This window comes from Urocitellus parryii, chromosome X, assembly GCF_045843805.1.
Source record: "Urocitellus parryii isolate mUroPar1 chromosome X, mUroPar1.hap1, whole genome shotgun sequence".
Taxonomy (NCBI): Eukaryota; Metazoa; Chordata; class Mammalia; order Rodentia; family Sciuridae; genus Urocitellus; species Urocitellus parryii.
In genome coordinates this window covers 76971829-76992734 of record NC_135547.1, presented here as the reverse complement: position 1 = coordinate 76992734, position 20906 = coordinate 76971829, and the positions used below count along the sequence as shown (strand labels likewise).

The window sequence follows — 20906 nt, the reverse complement described above, 5'->3', positions numbered from 1 at the left end:
GCATTCATATATAAACTAAGGCCAAGGATGAATCTATTTTATTTCATTTCTGGCAACCCCCCAGAAACTTCAAACCAGATAGTTCAAATACTTTCAAAAGCAACTGGACTTTGACCAGCTGTCTACCATTCTCAGTGGCTTCTTTCTAAATCGGGAGAGTTGCTGATTGCAAGGGAGTTGGTGAGCCTGGCTGCTCCCATTAGTCTAGAATTCATAATTGGACCAACCAGTAGCCTAGGCCTAGGGCTTCTATGTGAGAAGCCTGAGTCTTCTTAGCACTTAAAGTGGGTTTTCAGTTTCTCTGTCCAACTGGAGTGTGGACAGTTGAGCTAAGAACTTGCTTCTCATTGGTGAAGAGTGTCCTATCAAAATTGAGATCTGCTTGTCACTGGAACTCTTGATGCATCTTCCAGGAAGTTGACAAATGAATCTGTAGGGTGAGCATAAAGGAGGAAGGGGTCTGGGAACCCTCTTTGTGAAGCAGGCTACAATTTCATTTGACTTTCTTTTTTGCCTCTTGGGACCGGTAGACAATTAAAACTTTCCAACATTGGTCAGTAGGTTTTCTCTGTTCAATGCTTTTCCTGTTTTGTCCTCAACTCCCAGAAATTAGGGATATGGAAATCAAATGAATCACTGCTCTTGCTCTGCTTAGAAAATTGAGCTGAAAAGAATAGTTAGCGGCTGATTGCTTTGGATGGGGGAGGGGTTGCAATCACTGTTCCAAAACTCTTTTCAGTATCCCATTTACCCAAGGGCTTATGTACTCCCGGAGCATGGTTAACTGAAAGTTGGTCAAACAGCAGACTGTAAATGGCAAAAAGTAGCCCTTTTTGCATTATGGGCCATAGCAACTTGCAAGGTTGCCTTTAAGATTCTGGGTAGATCCTTTTAATCTATAAGTTCTTGGTTTTTGGAATAGAGTCAGAATTCCTTTAAACAAAATCCAACCAACCACAAAGTGCCATCTGAATTGAATGGTGTGGGGAAAAATGCACTTATTCTCCTTGAGCCTTTGATGATGCTGGCCCTTCAGCTAATTACTTCCTGTACTGAATGCTATATGCAAATGAAACAGGAATTCTTAGAATGCAGCATGACCTGGGCACAGATCTTAGCTATCCATGTTGACTGACATTTGAAGGACCTCAAGGCGCACGTGCGAGTTACCTTGGATAGATCTGAGGGAACAGCTACTTTGTTTGTTGGCTGAGCTTGGTTCATCCAAATCCACCCAGTCAGGACCTTTTCCAGATAATGTTGGGAGGTCCTATACATTTATTGAAACTCATCACCCTGATCTCCGTGTAGACAATCAAACTGAAAAAGGCATGAAGTTTCAGGATAGAGTCACATTCATATTTTGCACCACAAAAGCCATCCAATCAACCCCATGCCGAAATAAGTGCACACCTGTAAAACTCACTGGAGGAATCACACTGTGGTTAAGGAGGCCTCACAGTTTTTCTGTATCTCCATACAGGTTTGTCAAGGCCTCCTCATGAGAATGAATAATCAGCAATGGCACCTGATGGCCCCACCCCCAAGGGGTTGACAACCCCCTTTCTGCTCTCCTACTGCGGCTGCCAGTGGCAGGAGCCAGGGCTGGAGCAGCCAGGACATTAATTGAAAAGGTGACATGAAAAAGATGGCACAACCTTTGCTTCTGAGAATTCCTCCTTAGTCAGTGCACACCACTGGGGGAAAATAAGAAGAAACCCAGTAACCAGTCATGGTGAGGGTGTAATTAAGGAAATGCAAATGTTTAAAGACCATTCCAGCGCCTTACAACTTCAGTTCTAGTTGAAGTAGCCTCTTTCCTGCTGGCCAGAGTGTGAGTTAATGTAAAAGAAATGTAGGCTCTTTTGTGATTTCCATGGTTCCTTTTTATAACCCTTTCTCTTCCCCCTTCTCTACTCAAGTTTAGTAAGTAAACCCTGTTTGTTGAACCCAGGGCTTAGGTACTGGAGTTATCGGTGTTTTCATAGTCTTTTGAAAACTGTGCAATAATTCTCCTAGCCAGTGGGTTAGTGGTCTTCAGCAGTTCAGCTGCTGAGGGGCGGGACCTTGGAGCTGCCTTACTTCCCTTCTTCAGGAGCAAGGCCTTGAAATCATCATTTCTGCCAGCATCTAGGCTGGCAATGCCGCTTGACCCTGCAGTGGTGGCAGGCTCACTGATTGGAGAATCAGCTGTGTTCTTTACCGGTGAGTGAGAGCTTGGTCTGCTGCTGGCAAAACCCTCTCCAGGCTCCTTCCAGCCAAGCAGTTTTCTTTTGGACCTAAATAAGAGAAAGCTTGGTCTGAGTGAATTTGGGGTGCAGACATTTACCAAAACTTCATAGTGATGCAGCTGAGAATGTGTACATGGTAGTCTTGAAAGTGTATTGACTGGCTTTCTCTCCTACCTCTAAGCCCTTAAATCCCTGATTGGCTCCCACCGCATTCTCCACATGCCCTTCAGTGTCCACTGAACCTCGGCCTGTGCCTGCAGGTTCAGTCCTGCCCAGGTTCTGGGACCAAGGACAAATGCAAGTAGTCTAGGCTAGTAGCTCAGTGACTGAATCAGGACAGTCTTGGGACTGATTCTGTTCTGAATTGGTGCTCAGGCTCTGGTAACTGGGTTCTTTCCAGGTTCCTTGTCACCAAGCCCCTCTCTGCCTTGTGCCCCTGTGCCTCATGTACTCCCCCTTTGCCTATGTTCCTGCTTTGATATGCTGCCTAAGTGCCCCACATCATCTCTTGATAGGATTTTGTGGTACAAGGAATTCTGTGAAGGGTTAAATGTCTCTGACTGTAGACAGAGCTGTGAGAGAGCAGATGGAGCCACAATAGGCCAAGCGGTTGCTAGGAGACGAGGGGCCTCTCACTCAGCACCTGGTTTTCCCCTCCCTTCCCCTCCTCCACTTTACCCAAAGATGTCAGTAAATTTGAGATGTGAGGCCCTGGACTGCACTCACATATGTGAGTATCTGAATGTAGTCTCCAGTTGCAATTGTAATGGCTGCTTAGAGGCAGCAGTTTTTCTTTAAGTAGAAAAAGGGACTGCAATAGAATGAAGGAAAATGGTTCAGACCTGTGTATCACAGTAAATAAATCTTCAGTTGTGCGTGAAGCCACAAACACGTCATCATCCTCCTCCGCAATCCATTCGGCTGTTTTATCACTGATTAAACTTTTCTCTTCGGTGCTTGGCTCCACAGAACTCCCTAGGCATAGAACCAGAAGGAATGAATGACTTTGACCACAACAGATAGGACAAATCACATTCATTCTTATATGTTTATTTCATCACATTCATTCTCATATGTTTATTTCATGTGATGTTCAAAGTAACTATGGAAGGGCAGCAGGGTGGAGATTTATAATGCTTTCGTTTTGCAGAGAAGGAACATGAAGTTAAGAAGAATGATTTGCCTAAGGTAGAGTGAGTGGTGAAGATTGCTCTGGGTCACTGTTTTCATGTTCCTTTTTCATGACAACAGGTGGTCTAAGCATTCTCTTGTTTTATTTTAATTTTTATTTTTTTAAATATTTTTTTTACTTGTGGATAAACACAATACCTTTATTTTATTATTTTCATGTGGTGCTGAGTACTGAACACAGTGCCTCATACATGTTAGGCAAGCACTCTATCACTGAGCAACAATTTCAGCCTAATTTTTATTTACTTATATATATATATATATTGTTCCAGTGTTAGGGATGGAACCCAAGGTTTCACACATGCTAGATAAGTGTTCTATAACTGGGCTACACCCCTGGCACCTCTCATTTTAAATACATCATTTTTTATTGGTGTGTAATAATTATGCAGAATAGAGGGTTTAATTATGGCATATTTATACATGCACATTACATCATTTTTTCTGGTATTGGGGATTAAACCCAGAGATGCTTGATCACTGAAGTATATCCCAAGCCCTTTTAATTTTTTTAAAAATTTTGAGACAGGGTCTTGCTAAGTTGCCCAGGTTGGCTCTAAATTTGTGATCCTTCTGCCTTAGCTTCCCAAGTAGTTAGGATTACAGGTGTGCACCACTGCTCCTGGCCATATCACACAATGTGCTCAACTGAAATCCTATTACCTCATCTTGCCATTCCTTTCTCTCTTCCTGATCTTTCCTTTACTCTATTGGTCTCCCTTCTATTTTCATGATATCCCTTTTCTCTCTAACTTGCACAAATGAGAGAAAACATATAACCCTTGTATTTATGAGTCTAGCTTAATTCATTTAATATGATGCTCTCCATTTTTAAAACTCAAGGAACTAAGAGCAAGCTTAAGGAATGACTCTTATCCAGTGGGTGAAAGTGGGACCTGTCTGAATCTCAGCAGGAACCTGTAGAGTATGAGGAAGCATATTCTCTTTTTCATTTTTTTGTGGTACTAGAGATTGAACTCAAAGGTGATCTACCATTGAGCTACATCCCCATCCCTTTTTATTTTATTTTATTTTGAGATGGTATCGCTAAGTTACTGAGGCTGGCCGCAAACTTGCAATCTTCCTGCCTCAACCTCCTGAATTGCTGGGGATTACAGACATGTGCCACCACACCCAGCTTCAGGTAACATTATAAAATAACCCGTGACTTTGATTTATTTGCTTGTTTTAGAAGGTCATGAGATTGTGAGATTTGTTGTTAAGGATTTTAAAAAGATGAGAAACATGGATGAGCCTTGAGGACATTAAATGAAATAAGCCAGTCACAAAAAAGACAAGTACTGTATGATTCTACTTCTTTGAGATATCAAGAGTAGCCAAATTCATAGACCCACAAAGTAGAATGGTGGTTGCAATGGCCTTGGGGGAGGAGGAAAATAAGTGTTGTTTAATGGGTATAGATTTTCGTTTTTTGCAAGATGAAAAGGGTTTTGGAGATGGGTGTCTCAACAATACAAATACATTTAACCCTAAAGCAATGCATACTTAAAAATGGTTAGGATGGGTGCTGGGGATGTAGCTGAGTGGTAGAGTACTTGCCTTGTCTGCTTGAGGCCCTGGGTTCAATCCTCATTTACCACAAAAAAATGCTTAAGATGGTAAATGTTATGTGCATTTTACAATTGAAACTAAAAGATGGAAATTAGCCAGGTACAATGGTACACGCCTGTAATGCCATCTACTCAGGAGGCTGAGACATGAAGGATGGCAAATTTGAAGCCAGCCAGGGTAACATAGCAAGATCCTGTCTCAAAACAAAAAAATAAAAAAGGACTTGTGATGCAGCTCAGTGGGAGAGAACCCCTGGGTTCAATTCCTACTAGTGCAAAAAAAAAAAAAAAAAAAAAGAAAGAAAGAAAGAAAAAAAAAGTGAGAAACAAACAAAAAGGATGTGAATCATTAACTAGCTCTTATGGTTCCAAGTAAGTGTATACCTCTTGATGGCACCAAGAAAGGCTACTGGTGGTGATAGAATTCATTGTTTTAGAAGCCTGCACGCCAGCCATGGCACTTGAACTTGATCTGTGAGTGTACTGAGTCCCCTGCATGAAATTACATTTAGTGGGTAATGATAAGTACTGTTCAGTGAGATAGAATGCTAGGCAGGGGATGCATGCCTGGTGAGTAGATCCTGATGTCCTAGTGTCCTAGGGGCTAGTTTGATTTCATTATCTCAGCACCTGAATCAAGGGTAGACTCATCCAGACTTGACTTTGGAGATCTTCCCTAGATCAGTCCTGACCCCAAGGACAGTAAGGCCTACTTGCCTACAATTCCTATTCAGAATAACCCAAATCCTCAAGAGGTGTTCCTACTGATTTGGTTATCCTGGGATGAGGATAAGCATTCTGGGGCATCTGCTTCTTCCTTGGGTACTCCATCCTCACCCACATCCCTCCTGTGATTAAAAGAAAAAGCCCATGGGCAATTTACTAACCCAGAGAGCTTGCCTCCTTTTCACTGTCAAACTTTGGAGCTGAAGTTGTCCTTTTACCAGGCAGGTCATCCCTGATGGGGGGACACTTGGTATCTTCCTGCAGGGTGATGATGGGACTGAGAGGCAGTCTTGGTTCTGCCACATGGGCCTCCATCTGAGCTACTGGAGAAGTGAGAGGCAGGTACAGCACACTGGGCTTTTTTGGTACAGGAGGTGGAATCTTGCCCGTCTTTCTCTCGGCTTCTTCCTGGCTCTGGAGGCTAATTCTTTCAGGCAGGGCTCTCACCTTGAGGCCTTCGTCCCCCATATATCCCTGGGGAGGTTGCTGTGTTCCTGAGAAGAAAGCACCAGAGGAACTGGCAAAAGGCGTGAAAACAAGAGATGAGGGTCCTGTTGACTCCCCTGGGCTCCGGGCATCAGGGAAGCTAGAGGGCTTTGGTTTCCGCATCACCGTGTAGCTGTCTTGGGGGAGCGGCCTCACAGGTTGAATGGCATTCTTGGGGGTCACAGGTGAAGTTAGTGGGTATTCCTCTGGGACAGATGGTGGTTTATGGGTCAAGCTTGGAGGCCTTCGGGCCAGTGGAGGCTTCTCAGCTACAGGAGGTTTCACCTTTCTTTCTGGCAAGGTGAAGACTTCTGCTGTGGGTTCCTCAGCATAGTCTGGGCTCTCAATGTCATCTTCTGGCTCAGACTTGCTGACTGACCTCAGACGAACAGAACGCAAGTCAGACTGAGTAACCATGGGCATGACTGGCTGGTTGGGACTAGTTTTCTGTGCCAGCTTGGCCCCAAAATTGGTATCTGAGTGATGGCGGCTCACCTTGGTTTTACTGCGGATGGAGATACTCATCCCAGACAGATCTAGGTTGGCTGAAGAGGTCAATGGTAGGTCAAATGATAGCCGTGACTTGGAAATTTTCTCCATTGGTGATGTTGGGGGTAGTGATGACTTTCTTTCAGGTACCACTGGACGTACCCGGACACTGCTGCTTGAACTGGGTAAGTGGCCCAGGGTCAAGGACATGGAGACAGTGGGTGTTGGTGTCTCTGACTGGCTGGAGTATCCACTGGAAGGTGACATCAGTCCAGTGGGCCTTCCTGGGGAGGATACTTCTCTGGCCTCCACCTCGATGGAGAGTTGGGAAGGTGTCGTGGCTCTGGAGGTGGAAGGAGAGGCAAGAGATTCTGAGCTGCCTTGAACTTGGGTACACTCAATGACTGTGGTGCCAGTGGCAGTGCTGGAGCTAGACAAAGATTGGTAGGTGTCACCAGACTTCCAGTCAGTAAGATACCAGTGGTGGGAGAATTGTGTACCTTCTGAATCTTTGAGGGTTGGCACAGCTGGGTGACCCTGAGCATCTGGATGGGATGGGTTATGTCCTTGGTGTTCCAAAGAGAGGCAAAGGCTCCTGGGCCTCTGGTCCTTGGGCAATGCTGATCCACCTTCTGGCAAGAGGACTGGCTCATCTTTGACCAGTGAGACACTGCGTGTTGGTGGAGAAGGCTTCTTTTTGGCCTTCTTGAGTGAGATACTCTTGGATCTCTGCCTTCTGTGACGGGCCTCCTGCTCAGCACTAAGGGATGCAATGTTGTCAGCACTGTTACTGCCCTCAGAGCTTGTACTGGCATAAGGCAGAGCACAGGCCTCACTGGCCTTCTGTTCTTCTTCGTAGTCTACATCTGTGGTTCCTGAGTCTGTGGGCACAGATAATGACCGCTCCCGAAATCTGCTGGTCCCACCTGGGCCTGTCTCAAGCCTTGAGGTACCACCAGTCAGAAGGCCAATCTTAGGGGGTCTTTCTGGCACTTGCCTTCGTTGAGTAGGGTGCTCAGAGTAGCCAGTTAACCCACTGCACCCTGCTGGGTTATCGCGGGTGACAAAAAGGGAAGCTGCTTCTTTAGGAACCAGAGGTGGAAGTGTATTCAGAGAGACCCAAGAATTCCCCGAGGAAGGATTTTTTCCATTTTCATTGACTTGACTGCTCTGGCTGGTGGCACTTGGAGTTATGTAGGTAAAAGCATCTCCCTTCCAGGAAGCAGAGAACGTTGATTCTGTTGGTCCATTGCAAGAACTGGGGACACTATACACCATTCCCATGCTCTCCATGCCAGGAGGGTCTGGGCCACCAAGTGCCTGGTGAGGGTCTTCGGGCTCACTAGATGGATTTCTCAGTCCTGGAGAGGAGAGATTTGGGAACCAAGCTTCCTGCCCAACAGCAACTCTTCCATGAACACTTTGTGGAGCTGAGTGGCCAGGCCTGGTGTCTGAGGTGATAGGTCGAGCCACACTGCCTGCCGGGCTGTTGCTGTGACCTGCAGGAAGAAAGCACAGAACATTAGGGGTATAGCAAGGGATCCCCCATCAGCTGTTTTGAGACAGGAGCACCAACTTTTTGCCAAGAAGCATTTACCAACAGCTTGCTCACAATTCCTTGGTTCTTCCTTTTCATAGATGAGGATGCTGGGGAATTTGGGTTCCTGCCCATGGCCACAAGTGAGTCAGGGTACCCCTGAATCGTCCAGATGGCTGCCAAAGATTTTCCAGGTTTGATGATTCCCTTTAGAGGGGAAGAATCCCATGGGAACACCTTGAATTTTTCCCATACTTTCTCCCCAGGCTCATGAAACCATCACAGCCCCCAGTGTCTGTCAATCCTGACATGAGAGCAAAGGCTTCCAAACTGACTAAGGACAGCACTGTGTAACTTGCAGCTCTAGCAGCGAGTGTGGAATATGCCAGAGGTGGAATGCCCAGAGCCTAACTGCATTTTTGGCACTTGTTGTTTTTTACCTTTGCAACGCAAAAGACTCAGAATAACCTATAGATGTGAGGAAACTGCTCAGGTGTTGCAAATCTCCAGAGGTTTTTCTCATATACACAATTATGACTATTGTATCATCATTATTATTACTTCTGCTAGAATTTGTACAAATAGCCACCATTTGTTGAAAGTTGACTATATACCAGGCACATGTTAGGCAGATTACACAAAAAAGTCTAATCCTCATAATGACTCAACTGGGTCAGTATCATTATCCCCAATTTACAGATGAAGAAGGTGAGGCTCAGAGTGGTTATGTAACTTGGACAAGGCCTCATGGTTAGTAAGTGATCACATCCATCTTTCTGGTGTGTGTGTTTTATTTTATTTTATTTTATTTTTTGTGGCTCTGGGAACTGAGGGCCTTGCACATGTTAGGCGAGTGTTCTACCACTGACATTCCAGTCTGGGTCTGTGCTCTTGGGAAGCATTTGGTAATAATGGTTCAGTGAAGAGGTGGTTTTGGTGGTGATCCCCCACCCCACCCTGTTTATCTATTTGTTTAAATTTGGCATATGTGGTCACATTACATTTATTTATTTATTTATGTGGGGGAGTACTTGGGATTGAACTCAGGGGCACTCGACAACTGAGCCACATCCCCAGCCCTATTGTGTATTTTATTTAGAGACAGGATCTCACTGAGTTGCTTAGCGCCTCACGTTTGCTGAGGCTGGCTTTGAACTTAATGATTCTCCTGCCTCAGCCTCCTGAGCATCTGGAATTACAGGTGTGCACAACCGCACCCAGATACATTACATTTATAATGGAAAACAATAATGTAATGAGCAAATGAGTTCTGGGAACATGCTCTCCTTATTCAGTTGATGCCCTTGACAAGACTCTCCTGGCTATCCTTAATTACCACATTGGTTTTCTCAGGATGTCTAAAGTCCCACCCCTTTGAATTATTACTGTTCCCCAAAACCACAATGCCACTTGGGTGGCAGGACCGGTGGAAGTGGAAGAGGGGAAGGTTCTGGGGGATTGCTGTGGTGGGGTCACCTTGGTCTCGCTGGGAAAAGTTAGAGAATCCAATAATGGTCCGCCTCCGCCTCAGGGTGGACTTGGGGTTCACGGCTGTTTCTGTGTTAAACAACGAGTGTCGCAAACTTGCATGTTTATCAAACTGCTGTCCTGTAGCCAAAATAAAGACACTTGGGTGCATCCTGGTTTCTCTTTAAAGTACAGTGAAACTGGCCTGAGGTAGAGAGAAGGGATGACGGCAGTAGCAATGAGCATGAATAGCATCCAGGTGGTGGCACTTCTTCCCTATCCTTCCCTATTTGGTGCAAGGGACACATGCTGTTTCACAGGCTGCATCCAGGTCACCTTTAAATCTTAGGTGGATTAGGGCAATGGTTTTCAACCCTGACTTCATTCTGAAATAAACTGGGCAGCCTTTGAATCTTCCAAGGCCTGGAATCCACTCTAGAACACTTACTTCACTCTGTGAGAGTAAGGCCCAAGTAGAAAGAAGTATTTTCTAGAACCCCTCCTGCAGTTATTCAGATGTACAGTCAGGAGTGAAAACCATTAGTGCAGAGTGACTGTCTGAGATTAGATGTTGCTTGACTGTGATATCTTGTGAGAAAGTCTTTATAGGGGGCCAGGTGAGGCCAGTGTCTCCAAGAAGCTGTCCACTGCTCCCCCTCCACCATCTAGGAAACAGCCTGATATTCTGTTCCACAGTCTCCTGGTCACATTTTTACCAAAATTGGCTGCTGCATGGTGATGTTATCCCCCACACTCCTGCTGGCTCTTTTTTTCTTTTCTTTTTTTGTTTTTTTGCAATGGTCTTTTTTGCAGTGCTAGGAATGAATTTGGAGTCTTGCACTAGGTAAGCACTCTAGGAGCTACACCCCTATACTTTCTTATTATATTTTAAGACAGAGTCTCACTAAATTGTCAAGGTTGGCTTTGATTTTATGATTCTCCTGCCTCAGCCTCCTGAGTAGCTGGGATTAAAAATGTGTACCGCCATACCCAGCTGAGCCCTAGCTCTCTTAAAGTTCTGGGTCAGTCTTTGGCTTCTGTGAAATTGCTGGGGCAAAGTGGGGGTGAGGCAATGCTGTGGAAGCAGGTACGCAGTTCCCCTCTCCCTGTCTCTCTTTCAGTAACTGGCTTAGTAGATCGTCCCCTCTCAGCCACACAGTTGTATGTGTGAGTGTGCATGTATGCATGCACATACACACACAAACATACAGATACACAGCAGCAAGTGGCTCTGTGGGCAAAACTCGGGGTCAGTAAGATAGTCATTTAGAAACAGAGTGCCCAATATCACTTTGTGAGTCTCTCCTCATCAGCCCTTATTCCTCTGGCATATTTCCCTAGGTGATGGGCTCTACTTCCTAGCTTTCATTCCCCAAGATGACTCTAATTGCAAAGGATGTTCCCTTATCCAGGGAACAACCTCACATGTGGTCAGAGCTGTCCTCATTGTCTTCATAAACTTGTTCCAGCATAGCAGGGCTTGTGCTGGCTTGAAGTTTCCCTCTGATTCCTTTGGGTCACTAAGGTCTTGATTTCATCAGGTCCCTGGCCCTGTCTCTTCTGTCATGACTGGTTCTCTTCCTCTTCCCCTTAGAGCCAATGTTGCAGAGGATGCCACAGACCCCCAGAGTCACAGCCAGCTGGGCTATAAAGATTACTTCCCCACTCTCAAGGTTGTCCCAGGGTCCCTTTTGGTCTTTTTTGCCTTAGTCTCTATTACTACATCCTTTTCTTTTTTTATTTCTTTAGTGGTACTGGGAATTGAACTCAGGGGCACTCTACCACTAAGCTACAACCTCTGGCCCTTTTGCTTTTTTTTTTTTTTTTTTTTTTTAGTTTTGAGACAGAGTTTTGCTAACTTGCTGAGACTGGCCTAGAACTCATGATCCTTACTGCCTCAGCCTGCCAAGTAGCAAGGATTGCAAGTGTGCATCACTGTGCCAGGCTTACTATTTCCTTCTCTTGAAAAATTTGCCAAATAAGTTGAGGAGGCCCACCTTGCCAGAAGACCTAGTGTGTGGGAAAGGGCTTTTGGTCTGTGCCTGGGTAACCCTCCCCTCTTACCATCAGTCCTCTGACTCCTACCCTCCCACTCTGCCTTCAGTTTATACTCCAGACCTAGCTTTGTGCACATGACATTGTCTTTCTCCAAACCAAACAGAACTCCCAAAGTTTAAGTTTCCATATATGCTCTGAAGAACATCCAAGTTCACAAAGTTTTAGAGCTTTCTGTTTTAAGAAAATTTTGTTTGCTATCAAATGGCATCAGCTAGAGTGGCAGTGACGATAGGGAGTGAAGGAGAGCAGCCAGAGTCCCCCTTCTGCATGCCTCCATTCCCTAGTGAGAGCCGTGACTGTGACAGTGCAGGGTGAGCCAGTAGCAAGACAGTGGCCCTCCCTCCCCAGAACCCAGTGCATTTGGAGAGGATGGGCTGTAGTGGCATGGAGGGAAGCAAACAGGTGGTGCTAAGCAACTCTACCAGAGATGTTGATGGGCACAAGATCAGACTGCGTGGAGCAGGGCTGAGGCCACCGCTTTTCCTCTAGGATGGGCAGAGGGAAGGGGCCATTCCAGGCAGTTGGCTTGTCGGCTGTAGACAGGCTCAGGGAGGCCTCAGGGGCCCTCACACCCTGGGTGGTAGTCTCATCCTCACTCAGCTGCCGTTTTGTAGGCTGTTGGGAGAGAAGGTGATGGAAAGGGTGTGCTACAGACTGGTGATGAACCAGAGCCCATAGGATGACTGTTTAGGCAGAGTGGTTGGAGACTTCATCTGGGAGGCAGAAAAGCGTGGACAGGTTGCCTGCAGGTTGCCTGCTGTGCAGGGCCCATCCAGTGGGGCCTCAGAGAACTCTGCTGGTGAGCAGAGGTGAGCAGTAGCTTCCAGTGGGCAATGTAAGCAGCTGGAGGTCCCCTGTCAGTGGAAGCAGGCTGGCTCTCCCAGGTGGGGTAAGAGGCAACTCACCATCAACACAAATTCCAGACGTTTGGCAGACTGGGGCCTTGAGCTGGGGGTGGGCTCAGGGGCCTCATCAGAAGAGCGGAAGGTCTGCCCCAGAAGTCTGGCTTCCGAGTACTGTTCCTCATATTCTTCTGAAAAATAGCACAGTGGAGACACACTCTAGGGGGCCAAGCCAAGCACTGGGCTCGGGGAGGACCACAAGCCAGGGCTCCTGCACTAGCTGCCAGGCCTGACTCATGTTCTTTCTTTGGACTATTCCTGGTGTTGGAGCCACTGGATTTGGAAATAGAAAGATGCCTGCTTCCATGAGGGCAGAGGAGAAAAGAAAGTCAATAAATCTGAGCTGTGTCGCTTCAGGCACCAAGTCTTCATCTGATGGCCTCTACCTTAAGTTCTCAAATCAGAGTAGTGGCTCAGGATGCAGATACCTTTTGCTACAAGGTCCTTTGTTTGAAGCCCTATAGCTCTTCAGATTTTCCGCAACTCTAGCAAGGAAAGATCTACGTGAAGCAAGGAGAGATCTAAACTGTAAAGTCCTGTCTGGAGCTCTTTCCTGGATGACAAGAATTCTTACTTGAGCTTGTATAGATCTGGTTCCACTGTGGGTGGGGTCATGTCTAGGAAGGCTAAGGGGAAGAAGAGGAAAGGAGAAGGTAGCATCATAGAAGAGGGCCAAGTTCAGGGGCATCACCAGGGAATAAGGATGAATGAGATTTGAATGGATTTGACTGAAGAGATGACGCAGATGAATAAATGAAGGAAGAGACAGTAAAAGAACAAACATTCATGGCTCTCTATACTTTGGACAAAGACTTAGAATCATGGAAACTTGGGCTTGCTCTTAGGGTTCTTTAATCCAACACTCAATTTTGTGTTCAGACTTCCTCCTCAGCAGCCCTTCTATGTGCTCTTTTTTTAAATGGCTTTTTATGGACCTTTATTTTATTCATTTATTTATACGCAATGCTGAGAATTGAACACAGTGCCTCACACATGTGAGACAAGCGCTTTACCATTGAGTCAGAACCCCAGCCCCGATGTGCTCTTTCAGCATCAGAGCACATACCTGCAGGGAAGGGGAACTCACTCCCTCCCAAGGGCAGCTCATTCCCTCCATGGACAGTCAAGCATATCAGAAAAGTTCTTCTTTATCTGGAGGTGGAATCTGCCTCCCTCTGAATTTCTAACCACTGGTCCTAATTTTGCCCATGGCAGCAACACAGAGAACACCGACTCTTTTTTTTCTGCATGGCAGCTTCTTGTTATCTGAACACAAGGCTCATGGTGTCCCTCAGCACCTCTCTTCTCTAAGGTCACCACTGCCTTAGTAGGGAGGTGGAGGTTATGGCTACAGTCCAGTTGGGAGGCCCACTGGCTGTTTTTTATTCTTCATTGGCATTAACTGTTGTTGGTATAGATAAACAAGAGCTGACACAAGACCTCTATGCATTTAGCATCCACCAGGCATGTCTTGGGGGATCCAGCCCTGCATCAGGGGCTTCTGGAAACCCATGAGTAGTAAGAGATGTGATTTTTTTTTGAGATGCTGTGAATAGAACCCAGGACCTGGCAAATGCTAGGCAAGCCTTTGCCAATGTGCTACATCCGCAGCCCAGAGATGTGATTCACATGGAGAGGAAACTCAGTCTGGTTAAGAGTACGAAACAGGGGGAGTCTGCTGTATAGTGGGCTAGTGAGGTACTAGTGAGGTAGTTGCTAAGCAGGAGGCATGTGGGCAAAGTTATTGTAAGAGCAGAGTGAGTGAAGCCCAGAATGGGAGACCCCACAGATGCCCCCTTTGTTTCCTGATGCCAGGATTCCAGAGGCATGGGCGATGAGTCAAGAAGATGGTTGGGGGGAATGTGGGCCTGCATTGTGGGAATCTCCCACCAAGATCTCTTTATGAAGGGTTTGCCCCACTGCTTTGCCTTAGCCTCTGTCCATCCCAGCACCTATGGACTACTGAACTGAAAACAGAGGAGCAGGAGACAGACATGGAAATAAAATGTTTAAGAATAATCAGTCTGTAAGGTGAAGATAGAGAACATGTGCTTTGTTTTTTGATAGGTTTGAAACTGTTCATTTTTCTCTCGATGGTCCCTGTCCTCTTCTTTTCCTTTCTCCTGCTGCTGCGCAGCTCGCAGCTCGCCTCTGGGCTCCGGCCGCAGCCCCCCTCCCTCTCAGTACCTTGCAACAGGCTCTGGAGATTGAGCTGCGCCTCGCGAAGCAGCTCTTCTACACTCGGGGGCCTGCCAGAGGAGAGGAACACGTTCACTGGCTGTCGCCATGACGACCTCGAGTGGGCAGTCGCTGTCGCATTTTCCCGACTCGAGTTAGCTGCAGCTAGGGAAGGAGAGAGTCAGTGAGAGGCGCAGCTGAGGAGGGGGTGGGGAGCGGCGCTCCTCGGCCAGTGGGCGCCCGCGTTTCCTGAAGACCCGCCCCTGCCGGGGGGGGGGGGAGCGTGAGGCTGCGCTTAAAAGGCAGGGAATCGCTGTCCGCAATATTTTTCCTCGACAGATCCTGCCGCAGTCTGCTCCCTCCCGCACCACCCTCCTCCGCCCTCCCGGCAGTAGCCGCCGCCGCGTCTCCTGTGTCCTCTGCCTGTGTTTCCTGGTCCTGCACCGCCGCTCCCGCTTGTTCTCTTCGACCCCGGCCTTGAGGTAACGCGTCCAGGGCCAAGCCGCCGGGCCCTCCGCCCCGAGCGCCTGCCCTCAGTGCTCGCCCCGGTGGGTGTGGCCCGGCCTGCCCTGTGCCCTACTACCGCACTTCGGTTTCCTCTCGCTCGCCGCCGCTACATTTCGGCCTCCTCCCCGGGCCCCTAGCTCCCCGCCCCCACTGCCGGAGACCGAGCCCCTGAGCTAGTCAAGATGTCCGAGGCGGCAGGAAATCTCAATAGCCTCCGCATGGCGAATGTGGCCCTGCGAGAAGAATTAAATGCCCTTCGCGGGGAGAATGCCAATTTGGGCCTTCAGCTGGGAAGAGCCCTGGCCGAGGTTAATTCCTTGCGGGGCAATGTCTCCAGCTACGTCCGCTGGCCAGTGCCCATAGTACCCCTTATTGCCGAGGAGAACTTTGAGTTCCCGCTCAATGAGATCGACGCCATTCCCGAGGGAGAGGGGCCCTTCTTGTGCTGGCCTAACCAACGCACAGATCCCGAGTTTGTCTCGGATGATCTTTTGATTAACGTGATCCAGGACTACAGCAACCCCCACGGGGTCAGTGATCCTCCTCTGCCGCCCAGCCCACCCCCGCCGGAGCAGCCCTCTCCCCCAGCGTCAAAGGAGCCGCCCCCGCAGCAGCAGCAGCAGCAGCAGCAGCAGCAGCCGCAGCCGCAGCCGCAGCCGCAGCCGCAGCCCCAGCCCCAGCCCCAGCCGCAGCCGCAGACCCAGCCCCAGCCGCAGACCCAGCCCCAGCCCCAGCCCCAGCCCCTTCTGCCACCATTGGAGAGACCTAACATACGGCTCTTTTCTGGCGATCCAGTCTACCTGGCTGAATTCCTGATGCAGCTAGAGACCTTCATAGCTGACCATGAGGATCATTTCCCTGGGGGTGCTGAGCGGGTGGCCTTTCTGATCTCCTTTTTCACTGGTGAAGCGAGGGACTGGGCCATCTCTGTCACCCAGGAAGGAAGCTCCCTGCATGCCAACTTCCCGCGCTTCCTGGATGAAATCCGTAAGGAATTCCGTGGCCCCATACCCCCACGAGTGGCTAAAAAGGCCATCCGCAAGCTCAAGCAGGGAAAGTGTACCCTGGGCAGCTATGCAGATGCTTTTCAGTTCCTGGCCCAATTCTTGTCTTGGGATGACTGCCGCCTCCAAAATCAGTTCCTCAAAGGCCTGTCGGAATATTTCCGAAAGGAGCTCTTATGGTCAACTGAAATGGCCGACCTGGATGAGCTGATTCTTGAGTGTGTGGAGATAGAAAGAAAAGTGCGCATTCCCAAGCCAATCAAGCTCCCTGGGGTGCGCAATGTCGTCCCTCCTTTTGCTCCCACCCCTGATGAGGAAGATATTATTGATGAACAGCGCTACCATGAGGATGATGAAGATGGGATATGCAGGCACAGCTCTTCCCTGAAGGACCAAGACATAAGGGCTTTTGGGCAAGAGGTGATAGAGGAGGAGGAGGAGGAGAAGATGAGGGAAGAGGAGAAGATGAGGGAGGAGGAGAAGATGAGGGAGGAGGAGAAGATGAGGAAGGAAGAGGAAGAAATGAAAAAGGAGAAAGAGAATGAGGAAGAGGACGAGGAGGACGATGACGATGACGATGATGATGATGAAGATGATGATGATGATGAGGATGAGGATGAAAATGAGGAGGGTGAGGAAGATGAGGATGAGAAGGAAGAGGAGGAGGAAGAGGAGATGAAACAGAAAGAGGAGGAGGAGATGAAGAAGAATGAGGATGACAATGAGAATAAGGATGAGGAAGAAGATGAAATTGAGGTGGGGAGCCAGGAACCAGAGCAGGAGCCAGAACAGGAGCAAGAGAGGGTGCCGTTGTTTGAGGAGATGTTTGGTGAGATGGGCCATGAGCACCACCATCACCACCACATCCACCACCACCACAATGGGATCCATGTGATAGAAGAACTGATGGAGATGGAGGAGCCTGTTCTTGTTGACACTTCAACCCAGACGATTAGCACAACCATTGGCTACCATGCTGAGAATTTCCTGGGTGCATCACCTCCCATAATACAGCCCAGCAGACGGAGGAACCAGAATCGAGTTCCACTTCTGGAGGGCCTTCCAGGTACCAATTCACCATTCTACAGCTCCCCACCACTGATTCGCCGTGCTGGTCGCTTGGGGCAACGCCAAATTCGAAGACGTCCCCCGGTGCTATTCCGCCTTACTCCGAGACAGGGGGGCCACCGAGCTGCTCGTGGCCGAATTCGCGTGTGAGTGATGGGGCAAACTGGCCACCTGGAACACACCCTTCTACTGCCTCCCCTGCCCCTGCTATTGCTGCCACACTTGCCCCATGTACTGACCAGTCCTTAAGGGAGTTCCAGACCTGCCCAACCTGAAGAAGACCTGCAGAGTTCTAGACTATCTCGCAACCATGATCAGAGAGTAACATGTGCTCAGCCAAGGCCACCTGGGAAAGGATAGGATAGCAAAAGCTGTCCTCTTGGCATATACTCTGCTCAGTCTTGCCACAAGCTAGAGAGCAGGTTTCTGGGCCTGTTCTCGTGAATGAACTGGTCACCCTTTTGTATTCCCCTCTAGTTGTGCCCAGCCTCTCCTGCTTTTATTCACCCTGTGTTCTACAGTTTTATCCTCCAACTGGCTCACCAGAACTTCACCCAATGCCTCATTGATCTGCCCCAATGATTGAAAGGACAAGCTACATTGAACTCCTAAAGCCACTGAGGCCACTTACTAAATATAATGGACAGCGAGCAGGATGACACCGGGAAATGTGCCTAGAAGGCTATGCTTGTTTTGTGCTACACCTCCAGCAGAAGGGCCTGGAAGAGGACCCTACATGTAGCCCAGTGAGAGTGTGCAAAGCCACATGTAAAATTGACAATTTGAGATTTGTTTGTCCTTAACTGACTGTGGCAAGCTGCCTCCACTTCCAGCACTTGAGTTCATCTTTCTTCAGACTCCTATATTAGAGCCCTTGGAATGGCTTGGCCAAATCTGGGGCCTTCTCCTCTTACTACACTGTCCTCCTGGACATCCCCAGAATACAGCTCGACATGGCAGGCCCCACCCCTTTCCTTGATGGTGCCTAAAGGGGCATTTGGGGTGGTGGAATAGGAGGAGGAAGAGGGAGAAACCACATGACTGCTTCAAATCCTACAGAGTAAATTTCCTTAGGGAAAAGGGTCTTCTTCCCCAGCCAAGCTTTGGACTCCAGTCCCCAGCCAAAGGTCTCTGCCAGCGACTTTCTGTCCTAGAGGCGCCCTCACTAACCTTCCCTTCCAAGATAACCAGAGAGAGAATGAGCAAGCGCCCACGGCCTGCTCCTTAACTCCCTCCAACTCTTAAGGAGGAGAGTTGGAAGGTTGCCTCTACAGAGATTGTACCCACTGCAGCCTTGCATCTTGGACACCTGCTTGGCTCTCACATGGGGGTCAGTCTCTGGGCTGTTGCTGTACTTTGATTGGACAGTAAGGCTGATGGGGGTGATGCCTCTTAGGCACTCCTGGGACTCCTCAGTACAAACCCAGACAGGTGCCCTTATAGAGAGACCTGCTGTTTGCCTTGAGTCCAGAAAACACTGTTTCTTCAGTGAAAAATATACATTTACTATGTCAGCTCTGGCCATGAAATGCCAGCCAAATCCACTCCTTGCCTGAACTGCCCCTGGACACTGAACTCTCTGCACAGTGCCTGGCAGCTGGGCAAGTGCAGCCAAAGTGTCTGTGGCCAGAGGGAAGAAAACAGTGAATGAAGTCTCTGTTCCTCACCGGAGTCTGACAGATAACCTCAGCCCAGCCTTGGGATTTGGGGCCTAGAGGCCAGAGGAAGGAGCTGGAGGAAGAGGAGTCACAGAGATCCAGTCCTCAGACTGGTTTCGGGTGAGATCTCTATTCATCAGTGGGAGGTAAGATGCCCTTTTGTTTATCACTTTTGTTTCTCAGCTTGGGAATCAGTGGGGTCAGGTTCCTATAACCTGTTGCTACCTTTAAAAAAGGTTCCCCAAAGAAAAGAATAATACATAGTCATTATAGGAAAATTGGAAAATAGAGAAAACCCTAAGGGAAAAATACTCCAAACATGCAGATGTAAGTACTGTAAACAGTTTGCTGCCTTTCATTCTAGTGTGTTCTTCCTGTGTCTTTTTAAAGTTGAGATCATCCTGCTAGCTTTCCATCAGCAGGATTTAAAATGGCTGCCACCTCTGCCATTATGGATATTGAATAATTTATTTAAGAATCCTCCTAATTTGTTAGACATGTCAGTTGTCTGGTTTTCCCCATTCCCACCAGGGGAGAAGTAAACAACCTTGTAAAGATAGTTTTATCTGTTTTTCAGCTTATTTCCTTGGGAGAGAGTTCCAGAAGGGGAACAGCTATTCATCAAGGCTGTGGATCCTGTTTGCTGATGTCAACACGCTGGCCCTGCTGCCTGTGAACTTGTGGAGAAGTGCAAAGGACAGGTGCCTTGCACCCCCACTTCCAGGGATCCCTCAGCACAGGCCCTGCCTGTTCCCATGGTGCTCACCTTGAACCCTTGTAGCCTCAGCCAGGGAGAGAGTGGATGAGCAGTGAGCTGGTTTCCGGGCCTCTAGGGGCAGAGGGGGCTTGGGCTTCCCTTTGACCCTCTCCCCGCTTTCCCAGATCTTCAATATTTGTTGTGATGTGACAGCCACAAGAGCTGTAAGAGGAACTATGAGCTTTGGGTGTTTCCTTGGGTTGAAAGAGGGGTGGGGGGTGGGTGGGAAATGCATGCAGGGGTATGAAGGCAGCCCAAGGATTCCCAGAGGCTCGGGAGGAAACCCCCTTGAAATAAATGTGTTATTGTTGTGTTATTGTTGCACTATTGTGTTGTGAAGATAAGAAATTGCTCTGTACGCTAAAGCTTCTCTCCTCAATAAAAATATAAAGGGTGTGTAAAGATCGTGTCTCTCTGTGTTATTGAGCAAGCAGAGATGGGTACCTAGTAAGCATCAGGTACTTTCTAGGCACCCTGGAACCCCTGCCTGAAGCCTTGAAATTCTTAGATGAGCAAACGGAGGCTCAAGAGGGCTGCCTATAGGCCTGCACTTTTGTGGATGGCAGAAATTGTTGGGAGGGAAGTAGAAACATGGGGCATCTTGAAAAAATTGCATTAGTTCTACACATGCACACAGCTGAGACTTTGAGTGAAAGAAGGGAAGCCAGGCTAAGTGAGTAGGGAAGAGTGCCCTTCCACTTTGTGGCACTAGGTGGTGCTATGAGTCGCCAGTGAGCTAGCTGGTGAAGCTTTAGAAACACAAAACCCCAGAGCAGTGGCTTTCCAGCAAGATCTCCATGCTCCTTGCAGACTGTGGGGTCAGAAGAAACTCAAGCCCATTCTTGGATTTGTCCAAGTTTCCCAGATATTTTTTCCCCTGAGGAAGTGGGTGGGGAATGCTCATTAGGCCCCTGTTACTTCTGTGCCAGGTGCTTCACATCTATCATCTTACTTCATCCTGAGGGGCAGGCACTATTCTCACCTTCATCCTGGACATGAGGACACAGACATAGGGAGAGAAGTCACTGCCCCATTGGTACCTAGTGAATGGCTCCTTCACAGCCCCACAGTTGCTA

At 48.2% G+C, this 20906-nt stretch overlaps 2 protein-coding genes across 5 annotated transcripts in view; one reads left to right on the top strand and one right to left on the bottom strand.

Moving 5' to 3' along the window:
• Window positions 1–1957: 1957 nt before the first annotated feature.
• Window positions 1958–20906, bottom strand: part of Nhsl2 (NHS like 2) — a 272876-nt gene continuing 253927 nt past the window's right edge. For 2 of the 3 annotated variants that reach the window (XM_077793880.1, XM_077793881.1), the window contains 7 exons: window positions 14846–15001; window positions 12662–12789; window positions 12179–12371; window positions 9708–9839; window positions 5881–8193; window positions 3074–3206; window positions 1958–2279 (listed from right to left, as the gene is read on the bottom strand). In XM_077793880.1, coding sequence (XP_077650006.1) covers window positions 1958–2279; window positions 3074–3206; window positions 5881–8193; window positions 9708–9839; window positions 12179–12371; window positions 12662–12789; window positions 14846–15001 — 3377 coding nt within the window. The remainder of the gene's footprint in view (window positions 2280–3073; window positions 3207–5880; window positions 8194–9707; window positions 9840–12178; window positions 12372–12661; window positions 12790–14845; window positions 15002–20906) is intronic. The other variant, XM_077793882.1, reaches the window with a different exon arrangement.
• Rtl5 (retrotransposon Gag like 5) lies at window positions 15124–20219 on the top strand. Of its 2 annotated transcripts, none has more exons than XM_077793884.1 (2): window positions 15124–19193; window positions 19651–20219. In XM_077793884.1, exon 1 carries the CDS (start codon window positions 15526–15528, stop codon window positions 17563–17565), a length of 2040 nt encoding a protein of 679 aa, XP_077650010.1. In that variant the 5' UTR covers window positions 15124–15525; the 3' UTR covers window positions 17566–19193; window positions 19651–20219. The 2 variants fall into 2 exon arrangements, with proteins under 2 accessions (XP_077650010.1, XP_077650011.1); XM_077793885.1 differs by having other exon boundaries at window positions 15124–19219.

What these genes read in the sequence shown, in the direction of transcription:
- Rtl5 (XM_077793884.1), top strand. Translation starts at nt 15,526, where the DNA reads ATGTCCGAGGCGGCAGGAAATCTCAATAGCCTCCGCATGGCGAATGTG.